General features: G+C 40.1%; 2 protein-coding genes across 6 annotated transcripts in view; one reads left to right on the top strand and one right to left on the bottom strand.

Moving 5' to 3' along the window:
* FXR1 (FMR1 autosomal homolog 1) overlaps positions 1-13,480 on the top strand; it is a 64,160-nt gene extending 50,680 nt beyond the window's left edge. The window contains exons 13-17 of one of the 2 annotated variants that reach the window (XM_048865240.2): positions 5,892-6,095; positions 7,111-7,311; positions 8,310-8,390; positions 11,145-11,236; positions 12,457-13,480. In XM_048865240.2, coding sequence (XP_048721197.1) covers positions 5,892-6,095; positions 7,111-7,311; positions 8,310-8,390; positions 11,145-11,236; positions 12,457-12,630 — 752 coding nt within the window. In that variant the 3' untranslated portion in view covers positions 12,631-13,480. The remainder of the gene's footprint in view (positions 1-5,891; positions 6,096-7,110; positions 7,312-8,309; positions 8,391-11,144; positions 11,237-12,456) is intronic. The other variant, XM_048865241.2, reaches the window with a different exon arrangement.
* Positions 13,481-17,293: 3,813 nt separating this feature from the next.
* On the bottom strand, positions 17,294-24,834 carry DNAJC19 (DnaJ heat shock protein family (Hsp40) member C19). 4 transcript variants are annotated; one of them, XM_048865247.2, is made up of 6 exons: positions 24,696-24,834; positions 23,286-23,337; positions 22,900-22,973; positions 22,345-22,421; positions 20,163-20,233; positions 17,294-18,080 (listed from the first exon to the last, which is right to left on the bottom strand). In XM_048865247.2, exons 1-6 carry the CDS (start codon positions 24,696-24,698, stop codon positions 18,010-18,012), a joined length of 348 nt encoding a protein of 115 aa, XP_048721204.2. In that variant the 5' UTR covers positions 24,699-24,834; the 3' UTR covers positions 17,294-18,009. The 4 variants fall into 4 exon arrangements, with proteins under 4 accessions (XP_048721204.2, XP_048721207.1, XP_048721205.1 ...); XM_048865250.2 differs by having other exon boundaries at positions 24,706-24,821; XM_048865248.2 differs by lacking the exon at positions 24,696-24,834 and adding an exon at positions 24,506-24,591.
* Positions 24,835-25,233: the final 399 nt, after the last annotated feature.

Raw genomic sequence — 25,233 nt, 5'->3', positions numbered from 1 at the left:
TTATATCACTGCATTGATTTTAAAGACTAAAAACAATTATAAACAGGTAGCACTCTCTTCAGAGTTTCCTGACTAAAACTAGTCAGAAAATTCCTGTGTTCTTTTTTTAAGGTTCTGAGACTGAGTTACTCTACGCCCGATTTACCTCTTAAGGTTTCTCCCCAGTTTCCCCCAACTCAGGGTGGCATTCTTAAGAACTCTGAAAATCTAGTGCAGAACCACCGCTTGGTTTTTAACTCCCTGTAAGTCTCCTCGCCTCCTTTTGGCTCAGCAGGGCTCTTTAAGATTTCCCATGTAGTTTTAATTAGCGATCTTACTGAATTCCCCTCATTTACTTAAAAAGAAAAATCACACAGAATCTATTGTGAAGTGCTGCTGACTGAGACTTACTGCCTTTTCCAACCAAGAAGTGGCTGCATTTCAGTGCTGGATAAACATGCTTTATATACATGGTTTTATGGAGCACTTTGATCCTTCAGAACAAAAGACGCTACAAAACCATAAACATACGTCACGTTTGTTTCTGTAGTAATTTGTGGAGTAATTCTAGGTGATATGGGAAAAAATAACATTCAGGAAAGAGAGTGCCTGTAATTATTAAAAAAAATTATTTTATGATTGGGTTCAGATATGCCTCTTTTCTGTTTCTAAACTGGGAAAGAGTTTGTAATGAAGCCTTTTGGATGGGGGGGAAGTGGCAGATGTGGTATATCTTTACTTTAGTAAGACTTTTGATACTATCTCACATGACCTTCTCATAAACAAACTAGGGAAATACAACCTAGATGGAGCTACTATAAGGTGGGTGCAAAACTAGTTGGAAAACCTGTTGATCACTTTAGATAAGCTATTACCAGCAGGACAGTGGGGTGGGAGGAAGTATTGTTTCATGATTTCTGTGTGTATATAAAGTCTGCTGCAGTTTCCACGGTAAACATCTGATGAAGTGAGCTGTAGCTCACGAAAGCTCATGCTCAAATAAATTGGTTAGTCTCTAAGGTGCCACAAGTACTCCTTTTCTTTTCGTTCCCAGAGAGTAATCATAGAATCATAGAATATCAGGGTTGGAAGGGACCTCAGGAGGTCATCTAGTCCAACCCCCTGCTCAAAAGCAGGACCCATCCCCAATTAAATCATCCCAGCCAGAGCTTTGTCAAGCCTGACCTTAAAAACTTCTAAGGAAGGAGATTCCACCACCTTCCTAGGCAACGCATTCCAGTGTTTCACCACCCTCCTAGTGAAAAAGTTTTTCCTAATATCCAACCTAAACCTCCCCCACTGCAACTTGAGACTATTACTCCTTGTCCTGTCCTCTTCCACCACTGAGAATAGTCTAGAACCACCCTCTCTGGAACTACCTCTCAGGTAGTTGAAAGCAGCTATCAAATCCCCCCTCATTCTTCTCTTCCGCAGACTAAACAATCCCAGTTCCCTCAGCCTCTCCTCATAAGTCATGTGTTCCAGATCCCTAATCATTTTTGTTGCCCTTCGCTGGACTCTCTCCAATTTATCCACATCCTTCTTGTAGTGTGGGTCCCAAAACTGGACACAGTACTCCAGATGAGGCCTCACCAATGTCGAATAGAGGGGGACGATCACGTCCCTCGATCTGCTCGCTATGCTCCTACTTATACATCCCAAAATGCCATTGGCCTTCTTGGCAACAAGGGCACACTGCTGACTCATATCCAGTTTCTTGTCAACTGTAACCCCTAGGTCCTTTTCCGCAGAACTGCTGCCTAGCCATTCGGTCCCTAGTCTGTAGCTGTGCATTGGGTTCTTCCGTCCTAAGTGCAGGACCCTGCACTTATCCTTATTGAACCTCATCAGATTTCTTTTGGCCCAATCCTCCAATTTGTCTAGGTCCCTCTGTATCCTATCCCTGCCCTCCAGCGTATCTACCACTCCTCCCAGTTTAGTATCATCCGCAAATTTGCTGAGAGTGCAATCCACATCATCCTCCAGATCATTTATGAAGATATTGAACAAAACCGGCCCCAGGACCGACCCCTGGGGCACTCCACTTGACACCGGCTGCCAACTAGACATGGAGCCATTGATCACTACCCGTTGAGCCCGACAATCTAGCCAACTTTCTACCCACCTTATAGTGCATTCATCCAGCCCATACTTCTTTAACTTGCTGACAAGAATACTGTGGGAGACCATGTCAAAAGCTTTGCTAAAGTCAAGATACAATACATCCACTGCTTTCCCTTCATCCACAGAACCAGTAATCTCATCATAGAAGGCAATTAGTTTAGTCAGGCATGACCTTCCCTTGGTGAATCCATGCTGACTGTTCCTGATCACTTTCCTCTCATGTAAGTGCTTCAGGATTGATTCTTTGAGGACCTGCTCCATGATTTTTCCGGGGACTGAAGTGAGGCTGACTGGCCTGTAGTTCCCAGGATCCTCCTTCTTCCCTTTTTTAAAGATTGGCACTACATTAGCCTTTTTCCAGTCATCCGGGACTTACCCCGTTCGCCACAAGTTTTCAAAGATAATGGCCAATGGCTCTGCAATCACAGCCGCCAGTTCCTTTAGCACTCTCGGATGCAACTCGTCCGGCCCCATGGACTTGTGCACGTCCAGCTTTTCTAAATAGTCCCTAACCACCTCTTTCTCCACAGAGGGCTGGCCATCTATTCCCCATGTTGTGATGCCCAGCGCAGCAGTCTGGGAGCTGACCTTGTTCGTGAAGACAGAGGCAAAAAAAGCATTGAGTACATTAGCTTTTTCCACATCCTCTGTCACTAGGTTGCCTCCCTCATTCATTAAGGGGCCCACACTTTCCTTGGCTTTCTTCTTGTTGCCAACATACCTGAAGAAACCCTTCTTGTTACTCTTAACATCTCTCGCTAGCTGCAGCTCCAGGTGTGATTTGGCCCTCCTAATTTCATTCCTACATGCCCGAGCAATATTTTTATACTCTTCCCTGGTCATATGTCCAACCTTCCACTTCTTGTAAGCTTCTTTTTTATGCTTAAGATCCGCGAGGATTTCACCGTTAAGCCAAGCTGGTCGCCTGCCATATTTACTATTCTTTCGACACATCGGGATGGTTTGTCCCTGTAACCTCAACAGGGATTCCTTGAAATACAGCCAGCTCTCCTGGACTCCTTTCCCCTTCATGTTAGTCCCCCAGGGGATCCTACCCATCCATTCCCTGAGGGAGTCGAAGTCTGCTTTCCTGAAGTCCAGGGTCCGTATCCTGCTGCTTACCTTTCTTCCCTGTGTCAGGATCCTGAACTCATCAGTGGTTCAGTCAAGTTGGAAGGGCATATCAAATGGGGGCCCTCAGGGATCAATTCTGGGTCCCATTCTGTTCAATATCTTCGTCAATTATTTAGATAATGGCATAGAGAGTACATTTATAAAGTTTGCGGACAATACCAAACCGGGAGGGGTTGCAAGTACTTTGGAGGATAGGATTAGAATTCAAAATGATCTGGACAAACTGGAGAAATGGTGTGAAGTAAATAGGATGAAATTCAATAAGGAGAAATTCAAAGTACTCCACTTAGGAAGGAACAATCAATCAGTTGCGCACATACAAAATTGGAAATGACTGCCTAGGAAGGAGTACTGTGGAAAGGGGTCTGGGGATCTTAGTGGATTGCAAGCTAAATATAAGTGAACAGTGTAACACTGTTGCAAAAAAAGCAACCATCATTCTGGGATGTATTAGCAGGAGTATTGTAAGCAAGACACGAGAAGTAATTCTTCCGTTCTACTCTGTGCTGATTAGGCCTCAGCTGGAGTATTGTGTCCAGTTCTGGATGCCACATTTCGGGAAAGATGTGGACGAATTGGAGAGATTCCATAGAAGACCAACAAAAATGATTAAAGGTCTACAAAACATGACCTATGAGGGAAGAATGAAAAAATTGGGTTTGTTTAGTCTGAGAAGGAAGACTGACGGGGAACATAGTAACAGTTTTCAAGTACATAGAAGGTTGTTACAAGGAGGAGGGAGAAAAATTGTTATCTTAACCTCTGAGGATAGGCCAAGAAGCAATGGGCTTAAATTGCAGCAAGGGAGATTTAGGTTGGACATTAGGAAAAACTTCCTCTCAGGGTAGTTAAGCACTGGAACAAATTGCTTCGGGAGGTTGTGGAATCTGTGTCATTGGAGATATTTAAAATCAGGTTAGACAAATACCTGCCAGGAATGCTGGACACAAATCAGATGTCAAGAATTATAACATTCATAAACCAGTCGGAGAACACTTCAATCTCTCTGGTCACGCAATCACAGACATGAAGGTCGCTATCTTAAAACAAAAAAACTTCAAATCCAGACTCCAGCGAGAAACTGCTGAATTGGAATTCATTTGCAAATTGGATACTATTAATTTAGGCTTAAATAGAGACTGGGAGTGGCTAAGTCATTATGCAAGGTAGCCTTTTTCCCCTTGTTTTTTCCTACCCCCCCCCCCCCCCCCCAGATGTTCTGGTTTAACTTGGATTTAAACTTGGAGAGTGGTCAGTTTAGATGAGCTATTACCAGCAGGAGAGTGAGTTTGTGTGTGTATGGGGGTGGGGGGAATGTGAGAAAACCTGGATTTATGCAGGAAATAGCCCGACTTGATTATGTAAAGAGTTGTCACTTTGGATGGGCTAGCACCAGCAGGAGAGTGAATTTGTGTGGGGGGGTGGAGGGTGAGAAAACCTGGATTTGTGCTGGAAATGGCCCACCTGTTGATCACTTTAGATAAGCTATTACCAGCAGGACAGTGGGGTGGGAGGAGGTATTGTTTCATATTCTCTGTGTATATATAAAGTCTGCTGCAGTTTCCACAGCATGCATCTGATGAAGTGAGCTGTAGCTCACGAAAGCTCATGCTCAAATAAATTGGTTAGTCTCTAAGGTGCCACAAGTACTCCTTTTCTTTTTGCAGTCCTGCCTTGAGTACAAGAGACTGGATTAGAAAACCTTCCAGTCCTACAATTCTATGATTTTAATCTTATGATTAAGGTTGTCATTTTAGAATTTTTCAACTACTTTTTGGAATATTGAACCAGCAATTAGCATGATCTTTGTTTAATCCTGATGCCAATAAGTCCAGACAGAGTTCCCTGTGCTAAGCACTGATGATTTGTGCCTACTGTCCACACCAAAAAATATTGCTTCCATGTGCCAGAGGTTAAACTATTTTGTACTCTTGGTGAATTGTGTACTAAACTGGAATGGGTGCTGTTCAGTTGCCAGTATCTTGATGTACTACATAACAAACTCTTTTATCTCAGGGAGTTCAGTTTTCAAGGTGTTGTACCTTCATGAGATAATCACAAGTGGCCAAAATATTTTTATCCCTGATTACTTCAGTGTCTGAGTGCTTAAAAAGGCAGGAGCTGTATTTTTAATCCAGTAGAAAATTACGGAGAGTTTGTTACCCAGAGGTATCAGATTGAGATTTATGGATATAATTTAACATAGTAGTAAAGTTGTTCAAACCAGCATTACAGTAGTTGCATGATTGAGTAGTTGCTTAGCAACTCTATAAGGTGGTAACTCTGAGAATTTTCAGAGAAGTTGCCTAGAAACTGGATTCTATAGCCCACATGTGTACATATAGATGGAATTTATCTCTCAGTGCTTGTGTCCATGTACGGAAAGACAAAATAATGTATGTTATGCATGAATTGCACTTGTAAATCACTAAAATTGCATAATAAATCGCTGACCGCACGTTTCTCTTGTTATTCCAAAACAAAACTAAGAGTTTTTTAGAGAGTAGCTAAATATCAGTTAAAACCTAAGAACCATATTTTTATATCAGATACACGTGGATCCCTGTGGTCAGTGGGATTCCTATGTGCATCTGAAGCCAGAAAGTGACCACAAATTTCATGTCTATCTCTTTTTCTTTTTTATACTGTTAAAGGTACAAACTCTGAGCTGTCAAATCCCTCTGAAACTGAATCTGAGAGAAAAGATGAACTGAGCGATTGGTCACTGGCAGGAGAAGATGACCGGGAGAGCCGACATCAGCGGGACAGCAGAAGACGTCCTGGAGGAAGAGGGCGTAGTGTTTCTGGGGGTCGTGGACGTGGTGGACCACGTGGTGGGAAGTCATCCATTAGCTCTGGTAGTGTGTTGAAATATATTTTGGGTTTAATTTTTATTGCAGACAACTGGCTGTATTTTCTCTTCTTAAATTAAGTAAATCATTATTTTAAAGTATGTATATATTTTTTTGAAATATTGCAACTTTTAAAAAAAATAGCAGGCTGTATATTGCAAGCTAACTATCAAAATTTACATATTTACAGTTGGATCATGTAAGTCATGTACAGTCATGTCAGGATTTGCTTGTTTTATGCACCATGTTGTGGAAAGTTTAAGGGTTTTGCTTTTCATCCCGTCTCTCACTAAACCTTTACTCCTAGTCCTCACCCCTTCAACAACCCACACAGATAATTAGACGTGGAAGAATTTGACTGTTACTGATTTTTATATTTAACTATGTATTTATTTTTACAGTTGCTAGAAATTAAGGAGGGTAGGTATAGGGGTAGGGTAAGGTCAGTGCTGACAGTGTGGCTGCAGGGGGCTCCCAGCATGGCCAGAGGGCCCAAGACACCAGGGCACAATGTGTAGGGGAGGTTGCAGTCCTGGCCCGGTACAGCAGAGACCCCCTGCCAGGATTGCAAATAGGACAAGCCCCCAACTGCAGGGCACTGCTGAACAGTTCCTGCCCTTGGTGGCTCCCACTCTCCTGTCTGGTGAGCGAGTGAGCAGGGCTGTGACATTGGAAGCCCCACATGTATGTATCTGCTAACTAGGTGTAGAGGGCCATTCAGCAAATAAATGGATTAAAAACTAATGTTCTAAAAGTTTCTTTTAAATATTACATTCAGGGTCTCTTGATAATATGCTGACATGTTCTACTGTGCTATGGTGCCCTAGAATACACCCTGTTGGATTATCAGAACTAGTGAAAAAGCCCAAAGTAACTAGCATAAAACCGTAACTGTTTTGTATGGCAATGTGCTGCATGATTTTATACATTTTTATATTTTAAAATGTATAATGACGTCAGGATGACCCACTATTTGTAACTGAAGTTTGTCTTAGATGGACCTTTTCCGTATGATATTTAGTGCTTAAAGATCCGGACAGCAACCCTTACAGCTTACTTGATAACACAGAGTCAGACCAGACTGTGGACACTGATGCCAGTGAATCTCATCACAGTACTAACCGTCGTAGGCGGTCACGCAGGCGAAGGACTGATGAAGATGCTGTTCTGATGGATGGAATGACAGAATCTGACACTGCTTCTGTTAATGAGAATGGCTTAGGTATGTTATCAATTGGGAAACAGAACCACAGAGTGAGTTAACTCACAAAAGATTGTTCTGAAGAGTGGAAAATCTATTTTTGATTAAAAAATAATTATTAATGTATTATCTAACTTTTTCTCTTTTGGTGAAAAGTCTTCCACATCCATGGAAGTACCATTAGGTTTCCTTCTCTTACTGGTCTCTACTGCTATCCTATACCATGTCCATAATACTTCTGGCTAACAGAGCCTTCGTGGGTCTGCTTTGGTTCCTGTCAGTATTGCTGTTTAAGTTAGTGCTTTCTGAGGCTGATTAGAGAAACAAGGCACTTTTGGTTCTCCTTGGGCCAGAATTCTACTTCCTTAACCCTTGGCAACTTGAACCTCAATTTAAGAAACCACTTAAACACCTGTTTGTCTGACCCCATTCAGCCTATGCTTAAGTGCTTTCCCTGAATAAGCCCCATTCACTTCAGTATTTGCATAAGTGCTTTCCTGAATGGGGTGCTTTCCTGGATCTGGGGGCCTTGAGGAACAAGGGGCTAGTATCCAGAATATAATTGTCTCCCACATATCAAAAGTATAAAGTTGCCCACTGAAGAATCATCTGTTTTGTGGTGACATTGAGGTCAGACAAATCTTACTGCAAACGTAAGGAAAACTTAACTTTCCAGTGATGTGGGGCTGATGATCAGCTTGTTAGTAGTCTAGTAGCAAGTTTATATTTGATTTATTATTTGTTCAGAAACCACATGCAGGCATTGATTCAGCAAAGTAAACTTAAGTGTATGCTTAAAGTGAAGCATGTGCTTGAGTGTTTTACTGAATCTGGACCAAACTGTGAAAGATCCAAGTTTCTAATCAATTTTGAATGTTTCCAATTCAAAATTCCATTTTCTTTCAGTGTATCTTATTTTGTCTTCCATGTTAATAAAAGCAATCTGTGCCCATCCTTAAACTGCTGAAGAAAAACAGCTTTATCGTCAGAATAGTTCATGGTAAACTTTGCAATTGCAGATGATAGTGACAAAAAACCCCAGCGACGCAATCGTAGCCGCAGGCGTCGCTTCAGGGGTCAGGCAGAAGATAGACAGCCAGGTAACTCGAGTGGAACTGTGGGTAACCTCAGATCACAAGCATGAAGGAATGTCGTGTCTGCTGTTTATGTATATCTATAAATATATATATATAGCTGCACTACTGTAAATAAAAATTACTTAATAACTAATAAGACTACTGTGTACAAGACAAAAAACAATTCTCACAACAGAACATATTTAATTCATAACCTGTCTAATGAAACTAACTTTTTTTATCCTTTAAAATTTAATTTTTCATTTGTAAATACAGTTTATGCTTCTGATGCTGTGCTCCCATTGAAGTCAATGGCTAAACTCCCGTTGATTTCAGTGGTTCAGAATCAATCTCTGTAAGAATACTGGGACACGTTCTGCACTTAAACCTGTGCAACCCCCTGAAAGTGACATGACCAAATATTTTTAAAATTTTCACTATTGGCTTTTTTCATGTGAGAGGAAGATGGCTTGGAACAGCAGTGGTGGCATAGCTTAGTACTGAGGTGCACTGACAGAACAATGTGAGGGCATTTACATGACATCTGCCTGCCCTGTGCGTCTATTAAGCCAGTTCTATCAGTCCCTCACTTTTATGGATGTAGTAAATCATCCATAAATTGAAAAAAGACATTTTAAATGAAATTGCATGTTTCTGGTTTTTTGGTACTGTGGTTTGAGGCATTTCTTTTGTGTACTAACACTTCAAATCTTAAAGGTGAATTCTCTGATTTTAAGTGTTACCTGTTCTAGAAAATGTGTGACTGTAAATTCATAAGACATTTTGGTACATTTAAAGAGATGTTTTCCAGCCAGCTATGCTCGAAATTTGACTGTTTTACTTGCATCTGTTTGCTGAGGGACATGTAATCGTTCATGTGTGTAGGTTTTTCCTGAAACACATGCTTCAGTGCTCTTTTAAAAAAATAAATGCAAACAGTCCGGTACGTATGAACATTCTTCAGTCCTATAATAAATAATGTGTACTTACAAAGAAGGAAATAGATTGGTAAGAAAATCAATTTCAGCTTCAGCCTTACAAGGGGTTATTGTAAATGAGAAATATAAGATATTAGTCAGCATTTGAAATACCATGACAGCATTTCCCTTCAAGTGAAACATGCTTTATTAAAAACTCAGACACCCACCCCACCCCCCCAAAAAAACCAAACTATCCCTCAATTTTGCTTTCAATCAATTTAGTTTCTCCCCATATTTCAGAAGTTGAATGAAGGCTGTGCTTTTCTGTTGCCACTGTTGTTCAGTATAAACTTTGATTATATTAGTAAATATTCGTAAATAAAATAAAAGAGCAATAGCATGTTAGGTTGTGAGAATAATAGTGAAAGATATGTAGTTTTATAATGTCCTCATGGATAATGCTCTCCTGCTAAATGTTTTTATAAATATATAATAGGAATAAATGGAAGGAGATTATAATGATACTGTTATGGCAGAGATGGTACTGAGTCTTTTTTTTTCCTTTCGTAATGTGATTTTTTTAAATTCCATTAGTTTAAATATGAGAACATGAGAAAAGCTCACTGAATAATCAAATGTTTAAAAATCAATATACAAAATTAGTTTTCATTTGAGACATTTAGTTGTAATGTTTCTTACTGTTGCACAGTTTGGATGAATATTTGTGCACACAAGACTTAAGTACATGCCTAACTATTCATGTGAGTAGTTCTATTGCATGTATGTAAGTCATTACAGAATCTGGGTGTAAAGTAGTATTTTAAATTAGCACCTTCCCTGATAGTGAGAACTGAATTGTTCTCAAAACTAGATAACTCTTGAGCAGTTGCACCCAGTTATGAAGTGTCTAATAGTAATGGAAAAGAAACCAAATTAATATATTTTGCTTTGGACCCTGATATAGGTCTTATCATTTTATCACCATTAAACCCAGAAAAATAGCTAGCTGGAGTTTGTCAAATGCTAAATATAATTATCAATTGTTATACAATAGATTATTTGACAAACTATGTAACTTCTTTCGGTTCATCACCTCTTTGTTTATCCCTTCAAAATGTATATCACAGGTGTGTGTTCTAGAAGTACAGAGTTGCCTTTTGAATTGCAGGAGTGGACAGGAAATAGCAGGAGGGTGTGCTTAGTTCATGAAGAACTTTTCAAGAAAGAAATATTTTAATACTATTTAAAAATTTGTTTTCCCCTAATTCCAGCTATTCCTCCCATGTTTCTAATCTCCCTTCAGTCTATTTATGGGATACCTTAGAGTGAAATTTCCTTACTTTTTATATGGTACCATAGCTGTCCACTTCACTTTCCAGTCAATAAAATATACCAGTATAAATAAATTCCCTTTCTCAAAGTGCTTCCAATCTAAAGTGTTTTATGTCATGATGAGAGCTCAGTGATGGTCCTTCCTTTCAGATTGCTTAACCTACACCTACCTCAAACTAGAATTATTTTTTACCCTAATTTACAACCAAATTCTGCCTGCAGAAGCAGATGTGTGCTGCTTTCAGTGGAAGCCCTGCATGGTTATCCAAGGACAGAATTTGATCTTTACTATGAAATTATTATAAATTAAATGTTGAGTTAATTATAATTTTTAATCACCCAAAGAGTTGCTAGGTGACTCACAAATAAGATTTATTTATTGGCTATAAAATCTATATTTTATGCATAAAGTGCAGAAAATCCTAAACAATGGCACAATAGCAAATTAGCTCACTGTTAAACATGAAATAATCTGAAAAATATTTTGTAACGGTTCAGCATCTTTAATTTTTCTTCCCTCATACAGTCACAGTAGCTGATTACATATCACGAGCTGAATCTCAGAGTAGACAAAGAAACCTCCCAAGGGAAACATTGGCTAAAAACAAGAACGAAATGGTAAGAAAAAAGGAAGAAAACTCTAAATTTTAAAAAAATGTATGCTGCTTTGTTTTTCTCTCTTCTTTAGTGATGGAATGCTCATAGTCTTTCACAATTTGGGAATGAAAAACCCTATTGATGATATAGTTGATGCTAACTAGCAAGGCAGATATACTTTTACCCTGTGAATGTATATTTGAAATAGGTCTCAAAAGTACTTTGTTTCCATCTTCAAGCCAAATTATGAAATAGTTAATTTTGCAGAATATTTATGAAATCAGGTGGCCTTTCTGAAGATTCTGGTGTTTTAAAACCACTTTATCTTTTGGAAAGAGGCAACTGATTGAGATGACTGTAACATCACAAGAGAAAGTGACTGAGTACACAGCAGTTGATGTTCATCTCTTGCTGAATTATAATGCAGACTTTCTCAGTTGAATTTACTGCATCTAACATAGTACTCTAAAATTAGAAGTTCTTACACCAATTCCTTAGATACTTGCCTCCTATAAAGCTTTTAATCTTGAAAACACTTTATAAATATTAATCCTCATGACTCCTGTGTGATGGGTATTATTTTTTATATTTTACAAATAGGGGAAACTAAGACAGAGATAGTCAGTGACTTGCATAAGGCTACAGAGGCTAGAATGAATGGTGTGGAGGTGGTAAACTGGGAACCTATTCACCCATCTCGTAATATCAGAACAAGGGAGCATTCAGTAACATTAAAGGGGGCAAAAACATTTCCACCCACACACAGAATATTGCCAATTTATTGAGAGGACAAGCTTAGCAGGATTTGAAAAGGTATTATTCATTTATTGGATAACAAGAACAGCCAATTATACTAGTAAATACTAAAAATGAGTAGGGGAGATTTGAAAAAGATAAAACCTAATCCGATTTAAATCAGACTCTCATTACTGGGGGGTTAGGAGGAAACTTTCTTGGGGGATAGACTGTTCCATAACTGCCTACTGCAGGGTTTCTTGCACCTTTCTCTGAAGCAGGGTGTTGCCGCTGTTGGTGACAGGATACTGGAACAGATGGACCACTGGTCTGATCCCCTATGGCTGTTCCTGTGAGGGAGTTCGTGTCAGAGCCAAGATTAGAACTCAAGTGACCTTGGCTCCCCTTCTGATGTTTAAAACAACTGGACTATGCCCCCCTCTCTCGTGACTGGGTTTTTCCATGTTGTATCTAGTAAGTTTTTTAAAATCTTTTTTCTTTTAAAGGCAAAAGATGTGATTGAAGAACATGGCCCTTCAGAAAAAGCAATAAATGGCCCTGCTAATGCTTCTGGGGATGAACCTTCTAAGCCACAGCATAGTCCTGAAGAAGAGAAGTCAAGTACTATACAAGAAGAAGAAAATAATCAGGAAGAAGCAGTGCTGAATGGTGTTTCATAAACTGAAGTTCCTAGTTTACAGTTCTTTTACATTACATTTTACAATAGTGCTTGTATAAGCTTGCCAAAGATAGAATATGGATCGCCAGTCTTGACAGCGCACTTTCAGTTCCTCCATTTTGGAATTCAGAAAGGGGAGGGATCCTGAAGAAATCATATGTTAAACATACTTTTGACACCTACTGTGTTATAAATATATCATCAGATGTGCCTTGAGATAGTATATGTAACATTTAAATAAACAAAAACTTGCTGGCTATAGGAAATGTTATTTTGTTTTCAAAATATGGCAAAGATGTGGGGGGAATCCCTAATGTAATATTCTTTATGAAAGCATTAGCTGCTTTTGTTACATTTTTAATAATATGCAACCACTTCTTCACCTGAGGAAAACTAGAAAGAAATGCAGTCTAAAATATTTTGCACTGAATTGTAATTTCTCCATTAGTTTAGTCTGGAAACTGGTCTGTTTTAATACATGTTTTTTAAATGCTGTATGTAGAGGAAAAAAACTGCAGACCACTGGAATACATTTATTAAATTCTCATAATCTGCAGGGATATTGGGTGGCATTGGCAGTGACTGTTCTACTTTGAGGCTTTGTTTGGTTTATTTATTAAACTGTACAGTATTTAAAAATCAAACATAGCTTTAGTTAAAACACTAAGCTGAATTAGTCATGTCCATTAAGACATAACCTGAACTACTGAAAAGATCAATTTCCAGAAAGTTTATTCTGTATAAACTACATATGTTAGTCCTTAGTAGAGTATTTTTATTTTGGTTGTTTGATGTGCAATATGTTTTTGTATGCTGGTAGAAAAAAATAAACTTTGATCTTCCATTGGTTACTTAGTGTCCTTTAATCAGAAAGATGACTTAATTAAAGTAACTCAAGATATTTCAGACAGACATTGTAATTTAGTACTAACCTCTTTACTTATTAACTGGTTGAGATAAACCCTAGCTTCTCTCCTAGGGAAGACCTAGATAACACATTAAGCTTAACCTCTCTCCACAGGATTTCGTAAACATTAGTTAAGACACTTCAAAAATACCTTTTTTATCCTCTCCTCTAGAAGGGATTTAGAGGCGGTGATAATTTATATATAGATGGGGGTACTGGTAGTGGCACATTCACACATGTTGACATTTGCAGGCTTTTAAAGAGGGACGGACTTAGAGGATGAAAGCCTGGCACAGTAAGAATAGGAGAGGCTATTCCAGGCATGGAAGTAATATTGATATGGACTAGAAAATGCAAAGCAACAAGGTCACTTATTTTGTGATGTGGACCAGAGGGATGCAGAAAGATACCACAGTAGGTGTGGGTGGGGTTGTGCAAAGCCTTGAAAGAGAAGACAGTCTTAAACCTGATTCTGTGAATGCAAGCCAGGTGAAAGATTTGAGAAATGACATGCTCTGAGCAGTGGGTGACATTATTTTAACTGCTGCATTTTATATAGCCAGAGGAGCTGAGATGGGAAACAAGGAGAGGCTGCAGCAGTCAAGGCAAGAGATAACCAAGACATAGGTATGCATTTCAGCTGAAGGGATGGATTGTTTTCAGTATGTTTTAGAGAAAAAAAAGTGTCAGAATTTGGTGACAGTATAGTTGTCTGGGGAAGAAAATATGCAGTCAAAATAATTCTAAAGTAAACAACTGGAGTAATTGTGAAGGTAGTGGTGGTCACGATGGCACTATTGAAAAGAGAAAGATGAGCTCATCTGATGTGTGTTTAAGAATGTGGTACACCAGACCCTCGCTAGAACGTGCGTCTGTATAACGCAAATTCAGGTATAACGTGGTCATGGATCCCAAATTTGAGTATAGATGCGATAAATCAACTGCTGAGCGCTCTCCTGTCAACTCTAGTACTCCACCAGAATGAGGAGCGCAAGCGCAGTCGAGCATCAGCTATTCACGTAGCTGAAGCTGCATATCTTAGATCGACCCCACATGGTAGTGTAGACAAGACCTAAGACTATTGCTGTAGGCCTAGAACGCCATACAAATGTAATGTAATAAAAATGGACAGGTATTTATCTTTATCTAAAGTATTTATCTTTAGAAAGATGTCAAAAATATCGGGCAAAAAGAAGGCTTACTCTGTCCAGGAGAAATTGGATGCTATCGAATGACTTAGAAATGGCGAAACCCAGGCAAAGATTAGCCGCAATATGGGTGTTAACGAGTCCACCTTTCTTGGATGGCTAAAGAATGCTGACAAGCTCGGAACTTACATTCATAAACTGGACGAAGAGCATGACCTTCAAAGAAAACGAGCCCGTTTAGTGAATGATGCCGATCTTGATTCTGCAATGTACATGTGGTTTGTGCAAGAACAGCAGAAAGACATTCCAATCTCTGGTCTGCTTATAGCCATGCAAGGGGAAAAATTCGACCAGGAACTTAATGGCAAATTCAGCAATTTTAAGGTGAGTTCAGGTTGACTATGACGATTTCAGAAAAGACACAATCTGTCAGATTGCAGTTTCGGGAGAAAAACGCTCTGCTGACAATGCCGCTGCGCAACCGTACCCTGCGAATCGGAGGGAAATTTTACAGGCAGAGGGTTACTCGGAGGAACAGGTTTACAATGCAGATGAAACAGGAATTATAAAATGTTGCCTGATAAAACCATGGCTGTCAGAACAGATGAACGTAAGAAAAAAGGATATAAACAGGCAAAAGATCGCCTTACTTTATTGTTTTGTGTGAATGCAACAGGCAAGCATAAATTAAAACCGTTGTGCATTGGAAAGTCTCGCATGCCTTGGTGCTTTCATCACGTAAATGTGAATTGCTTACCATTTTCGTACAAGAACTCCAAAAATTCCTGGATGGCAAGAGAGATATTTGAACAGTGGTTCTTCACCAAATTTGTCCCTTCTGTGTGAAAGGATTTGCAGAAAAAACGCTTAGAAGGCTGTTCTTTTGCTAAACAACTGTCCAGTGCATCCTCCGGCCGAAAGACTTGGAACCCATCATGGTAAAATACGGGTTGAATACTTACCTAAAAGCACGACTTCCAAAATCCAGCCGCTTGATCAAGGTGTTATCGCCATTTTTAAGCAGCACTAATCGACGGAACATGGTACGACAAATGATAGAAAGCAAGTTGTCTGTCACAGATTTTCTGAAGAAGTTGACTTTTTACATTGGCAGCGATTCCTGGAATTTATTACAAACTGAAACAATAAACCGCTGTTAGATGATGGGACCGAGAGAGTCATTTGGCCACCCGCTCCTGGAAGAAAATGAAGAAAGCAGATCGCAGTCTGATGAGGAATTTGAGGGATTTACAGAGGAGGAGGTTGAAAGAACAGACATGGAGTGGATGCAGGAGCTGTGCTAGCAACTGTCCAGGCTCGGGGTTCTGCTTAAGAGGCGACAATGAAGCAGAAGAATTTTGTCCCATTGCTGAAAGTCTAACGGCTGACCAAATTCTTCAGGCAGTATGACCAAACATTCCAGAAGCTGAAGAATTGGCCTTCGCCGTAGAAGAAGAAGTGGATGTCGTTCCAACGTCAACTGCGACCATAGCCAGCTTAGAGACTGCTTTGAGATGGTTTGAGACGCAAGATGTTGAGCCTATAAAAATTATGCAGCTACACAGTCTTTTGCAGTTTGCTAAGCAGAAGCGGCACAGCAGCAAGAAGCAAAACCAACTCACCAACTTTTTAAAGAAAAACTAGACTAGTTTATTGTAATGTACTTTAAATCTCCAATAAAGCAACACTTTTTTTTCTCGTTTGTTTTCTTCAAGTAGTTTATTTTCTAAGGTTTTCTATACTTTATGGATGTGACACTTACTGTATACAGTAATTTCATTTTAACACGGTCCCCGTTATAATGCAGTAGTTGGCATGGATCCCAGATCCTGCATTCTAGAGAGGGTCCAGTGTACGACACCTGGAAAAATGTGATCCTGGACATAGGGGAGAAGAATTAAGTGTAGAGGTAGATTTGAGAGCCATTAACAAAATTTTTATTTTTTAATACCCTGAGATATATCACAGCTGGACCTACAGATCTGTGTGTTTTAGTTTGGGAAATAGCTGGACAATCAGAATCACTATATAGATCTTCATGCTCCTCCTTTTCTATATTTTTTGTTATACTCCTTTAAAAACAATTTAGTAGTTCTGGTTTTCCATCTTTGATTTAGTCTTGCTCATTTCTTAATGCACAGAATTTCAGTGGTGATTTGCTCATACATAGTGAAACACAGACATACATTTTTGCATACTGGGATCAGAGCGATCCAGGGAGAGGTTGTAGAGACCTCAGTATGGTCACAATACAAGCATATTAGATTTAGAAAAGCTATAAGTTGTGTGAACTCTGGTCCATGTATAAATAATATAACTTCTGTGCTGTAAAGCAATGTTCTCTATCAAGGGAGAATGGATAGTTTGGAGGGAAAACTCCTTTACAATTTCTCATTCAAAACAGAAAGAAAAAAAGTCCTCCTTGTAACTTTGAATCTAAGCCTCTATCTTAAAGGCTCATGCAAGTAAAATTTCCACTTTCCATCTCTTACTAGATGTTATCCTAAGAGTTATCCTAAGAGTACTTACACCTTATTCTTTTAAGATAATCATCATATGCTGTAAGGCTTTAGTATATTATGAAATTTTAGTACTTATTAATACAAGTATAAGTTTGTCATTTTATTTAAATGCTGTGGAATCAGTAAAAATAATGAAAATCAGTGTAGAAATAAGTAAAAAATACATGGAGACAAATCAATAGCACTGACTATGGCCAACTTGTTTTTGAAAGTTAATACACATTATCTTACAAGAGAATTCAGTACATTCCACTTTCTCCATTTTCCACGTTGCATTAATGTAACAATTTCTAAATGCTTTATTCCTATTGTGCAAATAAATCCCCATGATTTTCCTTAAGTTGTTTCAACCCAGCCTTTTCTCTTATTAGTATCATCTTGCTAACTTTGGGATATTAAGCCACAGCAGCATGAATTTCAAACAGATGTACCTGGTTAAACAGAAATTCAGCATTTTCAGAGTGCTCAAGACTCAGGCTGTTTGTGTGACTATACATTAGCCAGACCGAATCACAATATTTTCCCTTTCATCCTAGGAAAAATACTTTGAATTAGAGGTAAACTGTACCACCACTAGAAATAGTACTTCTTCAAAAATTATTCTAAGCCACTATTTATAAGCCCCCACACTCCCCAAAACAAGATACACATGATCCAACCAAGATGGGGGGGGAGGGTTCCCTGCATTAGTTTAATCATTGATCAAGTCAAAAAGATTGGTGTCAACTTTCCATGGGTCAGTTATCAAAACTGATATTAATATACATAAACTAAACCATTAATTTACAACTAAATATCCACATTCACTTCTTAGCTTGGCCTTCCAGTAAGTCTTTAGCTTCATTGATTTTGGCTGCCACATAGGGAGAACCACCTAGAAGAAAAAAAGTCTTGTCACAAAAAAAGACAATCTTTTCTACTTCATTACATTATTGCCCAATTCTGGCTTAATGGTACCAGTAGGGAGAAAAATGTGAGCACATCTGTTCAAAGAAATACATGAGTGCCTCTATTTCATAAATTAATAGATAAATGACATCTGACAAGTTGCAGAATATTTAGGATTTGTCTAAACATGGAGTTCAGGAATAGCTTTTAGTCCAACAAAGTGGATTAAGTTTGACAGGAAGAAAACGGATTCTGGAATATGTCTCCACTCAGATTTCAGGAATAGTGATTCCAGAACAGCTATTCTGGAATAATTTCATGTGCAGACAAACCCTAAATTCTATTAGGTCTCTAGTCTAGTCCTGTGTCACTTGGTGAATTTCATGATAGGGTCACCAAGGATTTAGAGGGGTATGCAGAACTATTTTCCAAGTGTTTTGGATGTTCCCTGCATATTTTATATAAAGCTAATGAGTCCACAGATTAACCAGTGTCTCTAATTCAGCAGGGCCTGACCCAAGCTTCTGTACTGGTGGAATAATTTGAGAGTGAAATGTAAAATACAGGTGATTAACAGATTAAATGTTAGTAATCCCTCCAGTCTGATATACTGTAAATGCACCAAAATTAGATTTGATCACCTACCAAAAGATGCACAGACCCTTTTAGAGTACAAAGGGCAGTGTCTCCTAACATCAGTATTCTTTGCTTTAGTTCCTGGTAAAAACTGGCAATATTATGAGACTCCCATGTTAGTAAACTCTGTATATGCCTAAGAATTCACTTGATGTTGCCTCTGCTGGAAGATTTCTGAAGAAGGCAGGTCCTGATGACCATTTATTTGAGGAGGAGAAAAGAGGCAAAGTAGTAGATAGGAAGTTTCGTGGTCACTTCAGGGAGGCCATTTTACCTTTTAAATCAAAATTAAAGGTCCCAATTTGCCAAGTACCAAAAGACAAAAGTTTAAAACAAACAAAAGGAAGTATTTATTCACACAATGCAGACAACCTGTGGAACTCCTTGACAGAGGATGTTGTGAAGGCCAAGTCTAACGGTTCAAAAAAGAACTATATAAGTTCATGGAGGATAGGTCCATCAATGGCTATTAGCCAGGCTGGAGAGGAATGGTGCCCCTTGTCTCTGTTTGCCAGAAGCTGGGAATGGGCGACGGATCACTTGGTGATTACCTGTTCTATGCATTCCCTCTAGGGCACCTGGCATTGGCCACTGTTGGAAGACAGGATACTGGGCGAAATGGACCTTTGGTCTGACCTAGTATGGCCATGATTTAGATTCATTGAAGTCAATGGGGTTTAAGTGCTATGATGAATAGAGATGGGAGTACTCATATGGTTAAAGTTAGGCATGTGCTGAATCTCAGCATTAGCATCACATAAGCAGCAATACTACATATTGAGTTTGTTGCTGTTTCTGAAGACTCACGGCCCAATTCTAACCACACAGAAGTTCCACACGTTGGAGCAGCTGTACGATCACACTGTAGGCTTTCACCGAAAAGGACCTTTTTTCTCATCTTTATATGATAAGTCAACGCAGAGATGATGTATCGGGTACTGAGAGAGGAGCTAATTTGTTGAATCTATTAGTTTTAATAAAAAAGGAGGACTTGTGGCATCTTCGAGACTAACATTTATTTGAGCATAAGCTTTTGCGAGCTACAGCTCATTTCATTGGATGCATCTCATCGGATGCTGTAGCTCACGAAAGCTTATGCTCAAATAAATCTGTTAGCCTCTAAGGTGCCACAAGTACTCCTTTTCTTTTTGCGGATACAGACTAACACGGCTGCTACTCCTGAAACCTTAGTTTTAATAGTGTTCAAATGTCTGGGCAGGGGACCTCTGAATATACAAGGATTCAAGCATCTTAAGATGTATTTCCTCCTAGGCAGGTTTTTTATTTTCTTTTGTTAATGTATGAATGATGTACCTATATGCTCTATACATCTCATGATCTTGGTTCCATTAATTTGGGCCAAAAATATACTGGGTTGACAGTAATAATTGATTTATTTCAAATGGGACTTATCCCTACTGATTTTACATACCTTTATCTGGGTGATTCAAAAGCATGATCCGTCTGTGAGCTTCCCTAATTTTACCTTTATTGGCTGTAGGACTAGTTTAAAAGAAGAGAGAGAGAGTTAGGTAACCTGACTTAAAGGAATTAAAATTATTATACAATTAGAAAACCTGAAAAATTAGGAAAAAATTAGCAATTACTAAGAATAATTTGTCTCATACTCAAATTGTTCACAACAAGTTAAGAAATTTGAAATGACATTTTCCCCCTGAATATTTTTTCTGTTGCTGCTTTGTTCAACATCTTCAGTCCATTATGCCAAAGTTAGCGTGTATTTTACAGCTTCATTGACAGATGTTGACCAGTTTCTACTGCAGAACTGTCAAAAGGAGCTTGACATTTCTTTTCATGGTCTTTTATTTCTTGAAAATTCAGTCATATTTGAAAGAGAAAACACATACCCTCCCTAGGACTGTAAAAAGTCCTGTAAACATTTGTGGGTGTATGTGTACAGTCCTTGAGAGCAAGCCATTTAAGACGTAACTATTTAATTATTTGAATCCCTAAACTGTTAGTTATGGCTGCCTGCTTGTGTGATTTTTCTTTACTAAAACTTTTATTCTTAGTATTTTTACTTAGACTTAAGCAATTTGGGGGAGAGAGGGTCTTTTCAAAGGGAGCCCTACTGCCTGATGGGGCCTCTAGATACTGCCACAATACAAATAATAGGTATTCTTATCAGGCATAATGTCACAGACTTATGTTATTGGGAAGCTCAATGAGATGCAAATCTGGAGCAGTGAAAGAATGAATAAGGGCCACGGGCAAAATTTTCAAAAGCACCTTATGTCCAGATTCTCAAAGGTATGTAGGAGTCCAACTCCCATTGACTTGGGCACCTAAATCTCACAAAGTCAATGGGATTTGTGCTTTTACGAGCCCAAGTTATTTTTGAAAATGGGACATAGGCACTTTTGAAAATCTTACCTCAAATTTATCTCATACAAGTAGTTCTGATCATCACACTGAGGCACTTCTTAAAGCAGTGGCTCCCAAACTTTTTAAGTCATGCCCCCCCCCCCCCATGTAATTTGCCCACCCCCCTTTCCCCAGAGGCACGGCCCAGAGCCAAAGCTGAAGCTGGAAGTAGAGCTGGGCCATGGCTAGGAGCCAGGGGTCAAGGCTGGGAGTGGAGTCATGGTCAAGGCCAGGGGTGGAGCTGGGGGCAGAGCAGGCTGAGTGGGTCTCCCTCCCTGCCCCCATGGGGGTTGGCCCAGCCCCATCATCCCCCCCCCTCGCCCTCCAGAACATTCCTCCACACCCCCTAGGGGGGCACACCCCACAATTTGGGGGTCACTGTTTTAAGATGTCTATGTGATGATTGCAGTTATCAGCCTCTCCATGGTCAGTCAGTTACAGAATAGATGGCAGTCAGCTTAAGAGAGGGCCACCAAGTACATTAGCTAATAATGCAGTCAGAGTCCGCCAATTGAAGTCATCACAGTAGCCATTTCCCAAATATAGGAATGAGGATAGCTACAACTTAAGGCTTTGCAGAAGTCTGGGCAAGGGTTCCTAAAATCCAAATACACTTCAAATGAAAGAATTTTCCGAATAAGGCTGTGCCTTCATAGTTGCTAAGCTAAGAAAGCTTGTGGAACTTTTGCAGCCAAAACCAAAGTCAGTCTTCCCAAAATTTGGTGAAGGCAACCACCAGTCATTAACTTTATTAGTATGTGTGACTGAAAACAAGAATTCTTTTTGTACTGAAATACTAAATAGACCATAGTCCATGCTTTGATATAAAGGCACAGTGACATTTTTTATTGCCAGAAAAGTTAGGTTGGGTGTTAAAGCAAGTTAAAAATGTAATACAAAAAAAAAAAAACCCACACCGTGGTTGAATACTGAATCCCCAATTGGAAATGGCTTTTAAAAAGTAATGTTTCTTTGTACAACATACTGTAATCTAATATATGCAACCTTAGAAAGACTTGGTAGCCAGTCTTGCGAACTGAGCTGAGTAAAAGCAGTCTCTGCATTATGATAATCCCTTTTAATTTAACTTGGCACTGAATTTCAGATGCTGAAGTCAATGAGAGCTTTGAGGATTCAGTACCTCTGAAAAAAATCAGACCCCGATCTTAAACTCATTAGTGCTGTATTCTCTCCTGCATCCTACATTTTTAATTAAAATGATTTTTTACCTCACTCCTAATATTAAAGCTGCTTCTCGTTTGGTCATTTTGGGATCAAATCCACCTCTGTAATAACCACTGAAGGCCTGAAATGGAAGATGCATTAGTAAGAAAACTGACAGGCAAAATAATATGAATTAAACAATATTGGAGGTGAAGAAGAGACCACCATTTCTTCTTTAGTAGCTGCAGAGCATTCCTATCTATAAGAGTACAAGGATGCGTCTTATGAACCGTTATCATGAAATTCAATCAAAGTTGAATTTCATTATTTACTCAACTGTTTGGTGGAGTTGCCAAATGAACCACTATAATTTGGAACTGACCTACAGCAGAATTGTTGAGATGAGTGAAAGTGTTTTATACACTCAATCCGGAGATCTTCTGTCCGAATTTAATAGCACCAATCAGTAATACACTACTGCTGTGATGACAGTTTGGTCTGTCTCTATTTATATTCGAGCATCTTTAACCTTTCGCCTGGCACCGAGTGAAGCTATTTATGTACAGAAAAAAATATTTAACATCAATTGAAAAAAGTACTATGGATAAAACAAAACTTACAGATTTTGGCAGACTCTGAAGGGCTTGTTTTACTTGTGGTTCCATTTGCTTCATAGCTTGAAACGCATAACGACCTTAAAGAAAATGACTAACATTAACAGAACTAAAGGCATAATTTCATGAAGATTTAGAAATTCAGTACAATAATTTTCTTTCATATTAGTATGCAGGAAAAAAATGTTTTTGACCTGATTAAGAAGAGAGAAAAAATTTAGATATTTTCTTTGGCTGCAATCAGACCAGCCAGTCCACTCCTCTGTATGTGTCCCTTAAAAGATAATGTACTGCGTTGTGCTGAACTGATAGTATATTTTACACTGCACCATTATTAAAGCCGGTAATGAAAAGTAGAATCCAGTGTTAGATTCCTCACACCAGATACAAACCTGCAAATCCAGCAGCAGCTATTGTCAGGCCAACCGCTATCAGAGTACTAGCCTGGGTGTGGGGGAGAAAGAGTAACTGATTAATTAACAAAAATGAAAATACTCTTTAGCCAAGTTAATTACATATATACATTAAAACTAAAATGGCTTCAAATATGACAAGAAAACAGTAAACTGCAATATAATTGATAGATACAGTTAACTTGCACACATTGGCTGGCGGCTTTTAAAGCCTTTACTGTCTTTCAAAACTACAGGTGGGACTGCTGACAGTTACTCTTGGGAACAGAAAAGCTTCACTAGTCCTATATGGATATATTTACTGAAACTTATGTGCCACTCATCACAAGTGCATTTTTTGGCTTAACTGGCATTTATAAAATGCTTTTGAGTTCCACAGATAAAAAATGCTTCAGCAATATCAAATATTACAGTTTAGTTTCAATTATCCAAACATCATTCAGGACATCCAATACGTCTGAATGCTCAAAATTATAATTACGTTGTTCAATTATTGAAAATCAACAGATATGTGGACGCTATTTTGGATAAGGGATTATTGTGTAACAGCTGGCAAACTGAAAAGGAGGACTTGTGGCACCTTAGAGACTAACCAATTTATTTGAGCATGAGCTTTCGTGAGCTACAGCTCACGAAAGCTCATGCTCAAATAAATTGGTTAGTCTCTAAGGTGCCACAAGTCCTCCTTTTCTTTTTGCGAATACAGACGAACACGGCTGTTCCTCTGAAAGTTGGCAAACTGTGTTATCCGCGCAGCCATGTACATAAGGTATACCGGTATATTACACTGGCAAAGTGCTCCAAGCTGTGCTTTTACTGGAATAGCTTATTCCACACACACACCCAGGAGCCAAACAAGCTACACCAGCAAAAGCATGGTTTTGTTGGTATAACTCCATCTACAGCACAGGCTTTCCAGCCAGCACAGCTAGGTCTGTCCTAAATCAAGCCTACATGCCCCAGCTGTACTGGAAGAAGTTTGTAGCATACCGTTGCTTTGCTCCCCTGCTTAATTTTAAACTGATAAGTAAGGCCCCGGAGGGCAATGGGACCATTAAAGGTCAAGAAGGCCTGCACATCTTTCAGCCTGGGCCGCAGGCAGATTTGGCACGGCTATCCCCGTGCTGCTGGGGGCGGGGTGACTTTTCACCAGCCTAGCTACCCTCTTCCAACCACCCTTCGGGCGGCTGCGGTCGCACCTGGAGAGTTTACTCCACTGGCGGGAGTAAGGGCAAGGCCAAACTCCTCAAGGGCCCACGCGCTTCGGGGGTGAGGCCGCCCCAGAGCGGGACTAACGGCCGTCCCGGCCTCCCCCGCCCGGGGCCGCGTCCCCTCGGGGGCCTGCTCGCCCCCGCCTGCCTGGACGGAGGGATCCGGAGCCGCCCTCACCATGACTGACCCGGCGGAGCCCCGCTGCTGCGGGCGGGAAGCGGCCGGACCGGACACGGCTCGGGGCCGCGCCCTCCCCGACTCGCCGTACGGCACCAGAGCTCTGTCGTAAAGCGCGCGAAGGGCCTTAGGGCCTGTCGTAAAGCGCTGCGGAGGGAACGCAGAGTGTCTTCCCTGGGAGGTGGGGGCCTGGAGCAGGGTGACCAAATGTCCCGATTTTGGGGTCTTTTTCTTATATAGGCTCCTATATTACCCCCTCCCCGGCCCCTCGTCCCGATTTTTCACACTTGCTGTCTGGTCACCCTAGCCTGGAGCTTCCTGGCACTGATCCCGGAGGGGAAGGGGATGCAGACTGGGGGGCGTGCCAAGCTGGATGGGGGGGGAATGCAGACTGGGGGGCGTGCCAGGCTGGAGCTGGGGGGGATGCAGACTGGGGGGCGTGCCAGGCTGGAGCTGGGGGGGATGCAGACTGGGGGGCGTGCCAGGCTGGAGCTGGGGGGGGATGCAGACTGGGGGGCGTGCCAGGCTGGAGCTGGGG

This window comes from Caretta caretta, chromosome 9, assembly GCF_965140235.1.
Source record: "Caretta caretta isolate rCarCar2 chromosome 9, rCarCar1.hap1, whole genome shotgun sequence".
Lineage (NCBI taxonomy): Eukaryota > Metazoa > Chordata > Testudines > Cheloniidae > Caretta > Caretta caretta.
The sequence above is the reverse complement of the archived record's forward strand: the minus strand, read 5'-3'. Positions and strand labels throughout refer to the sequence as shown.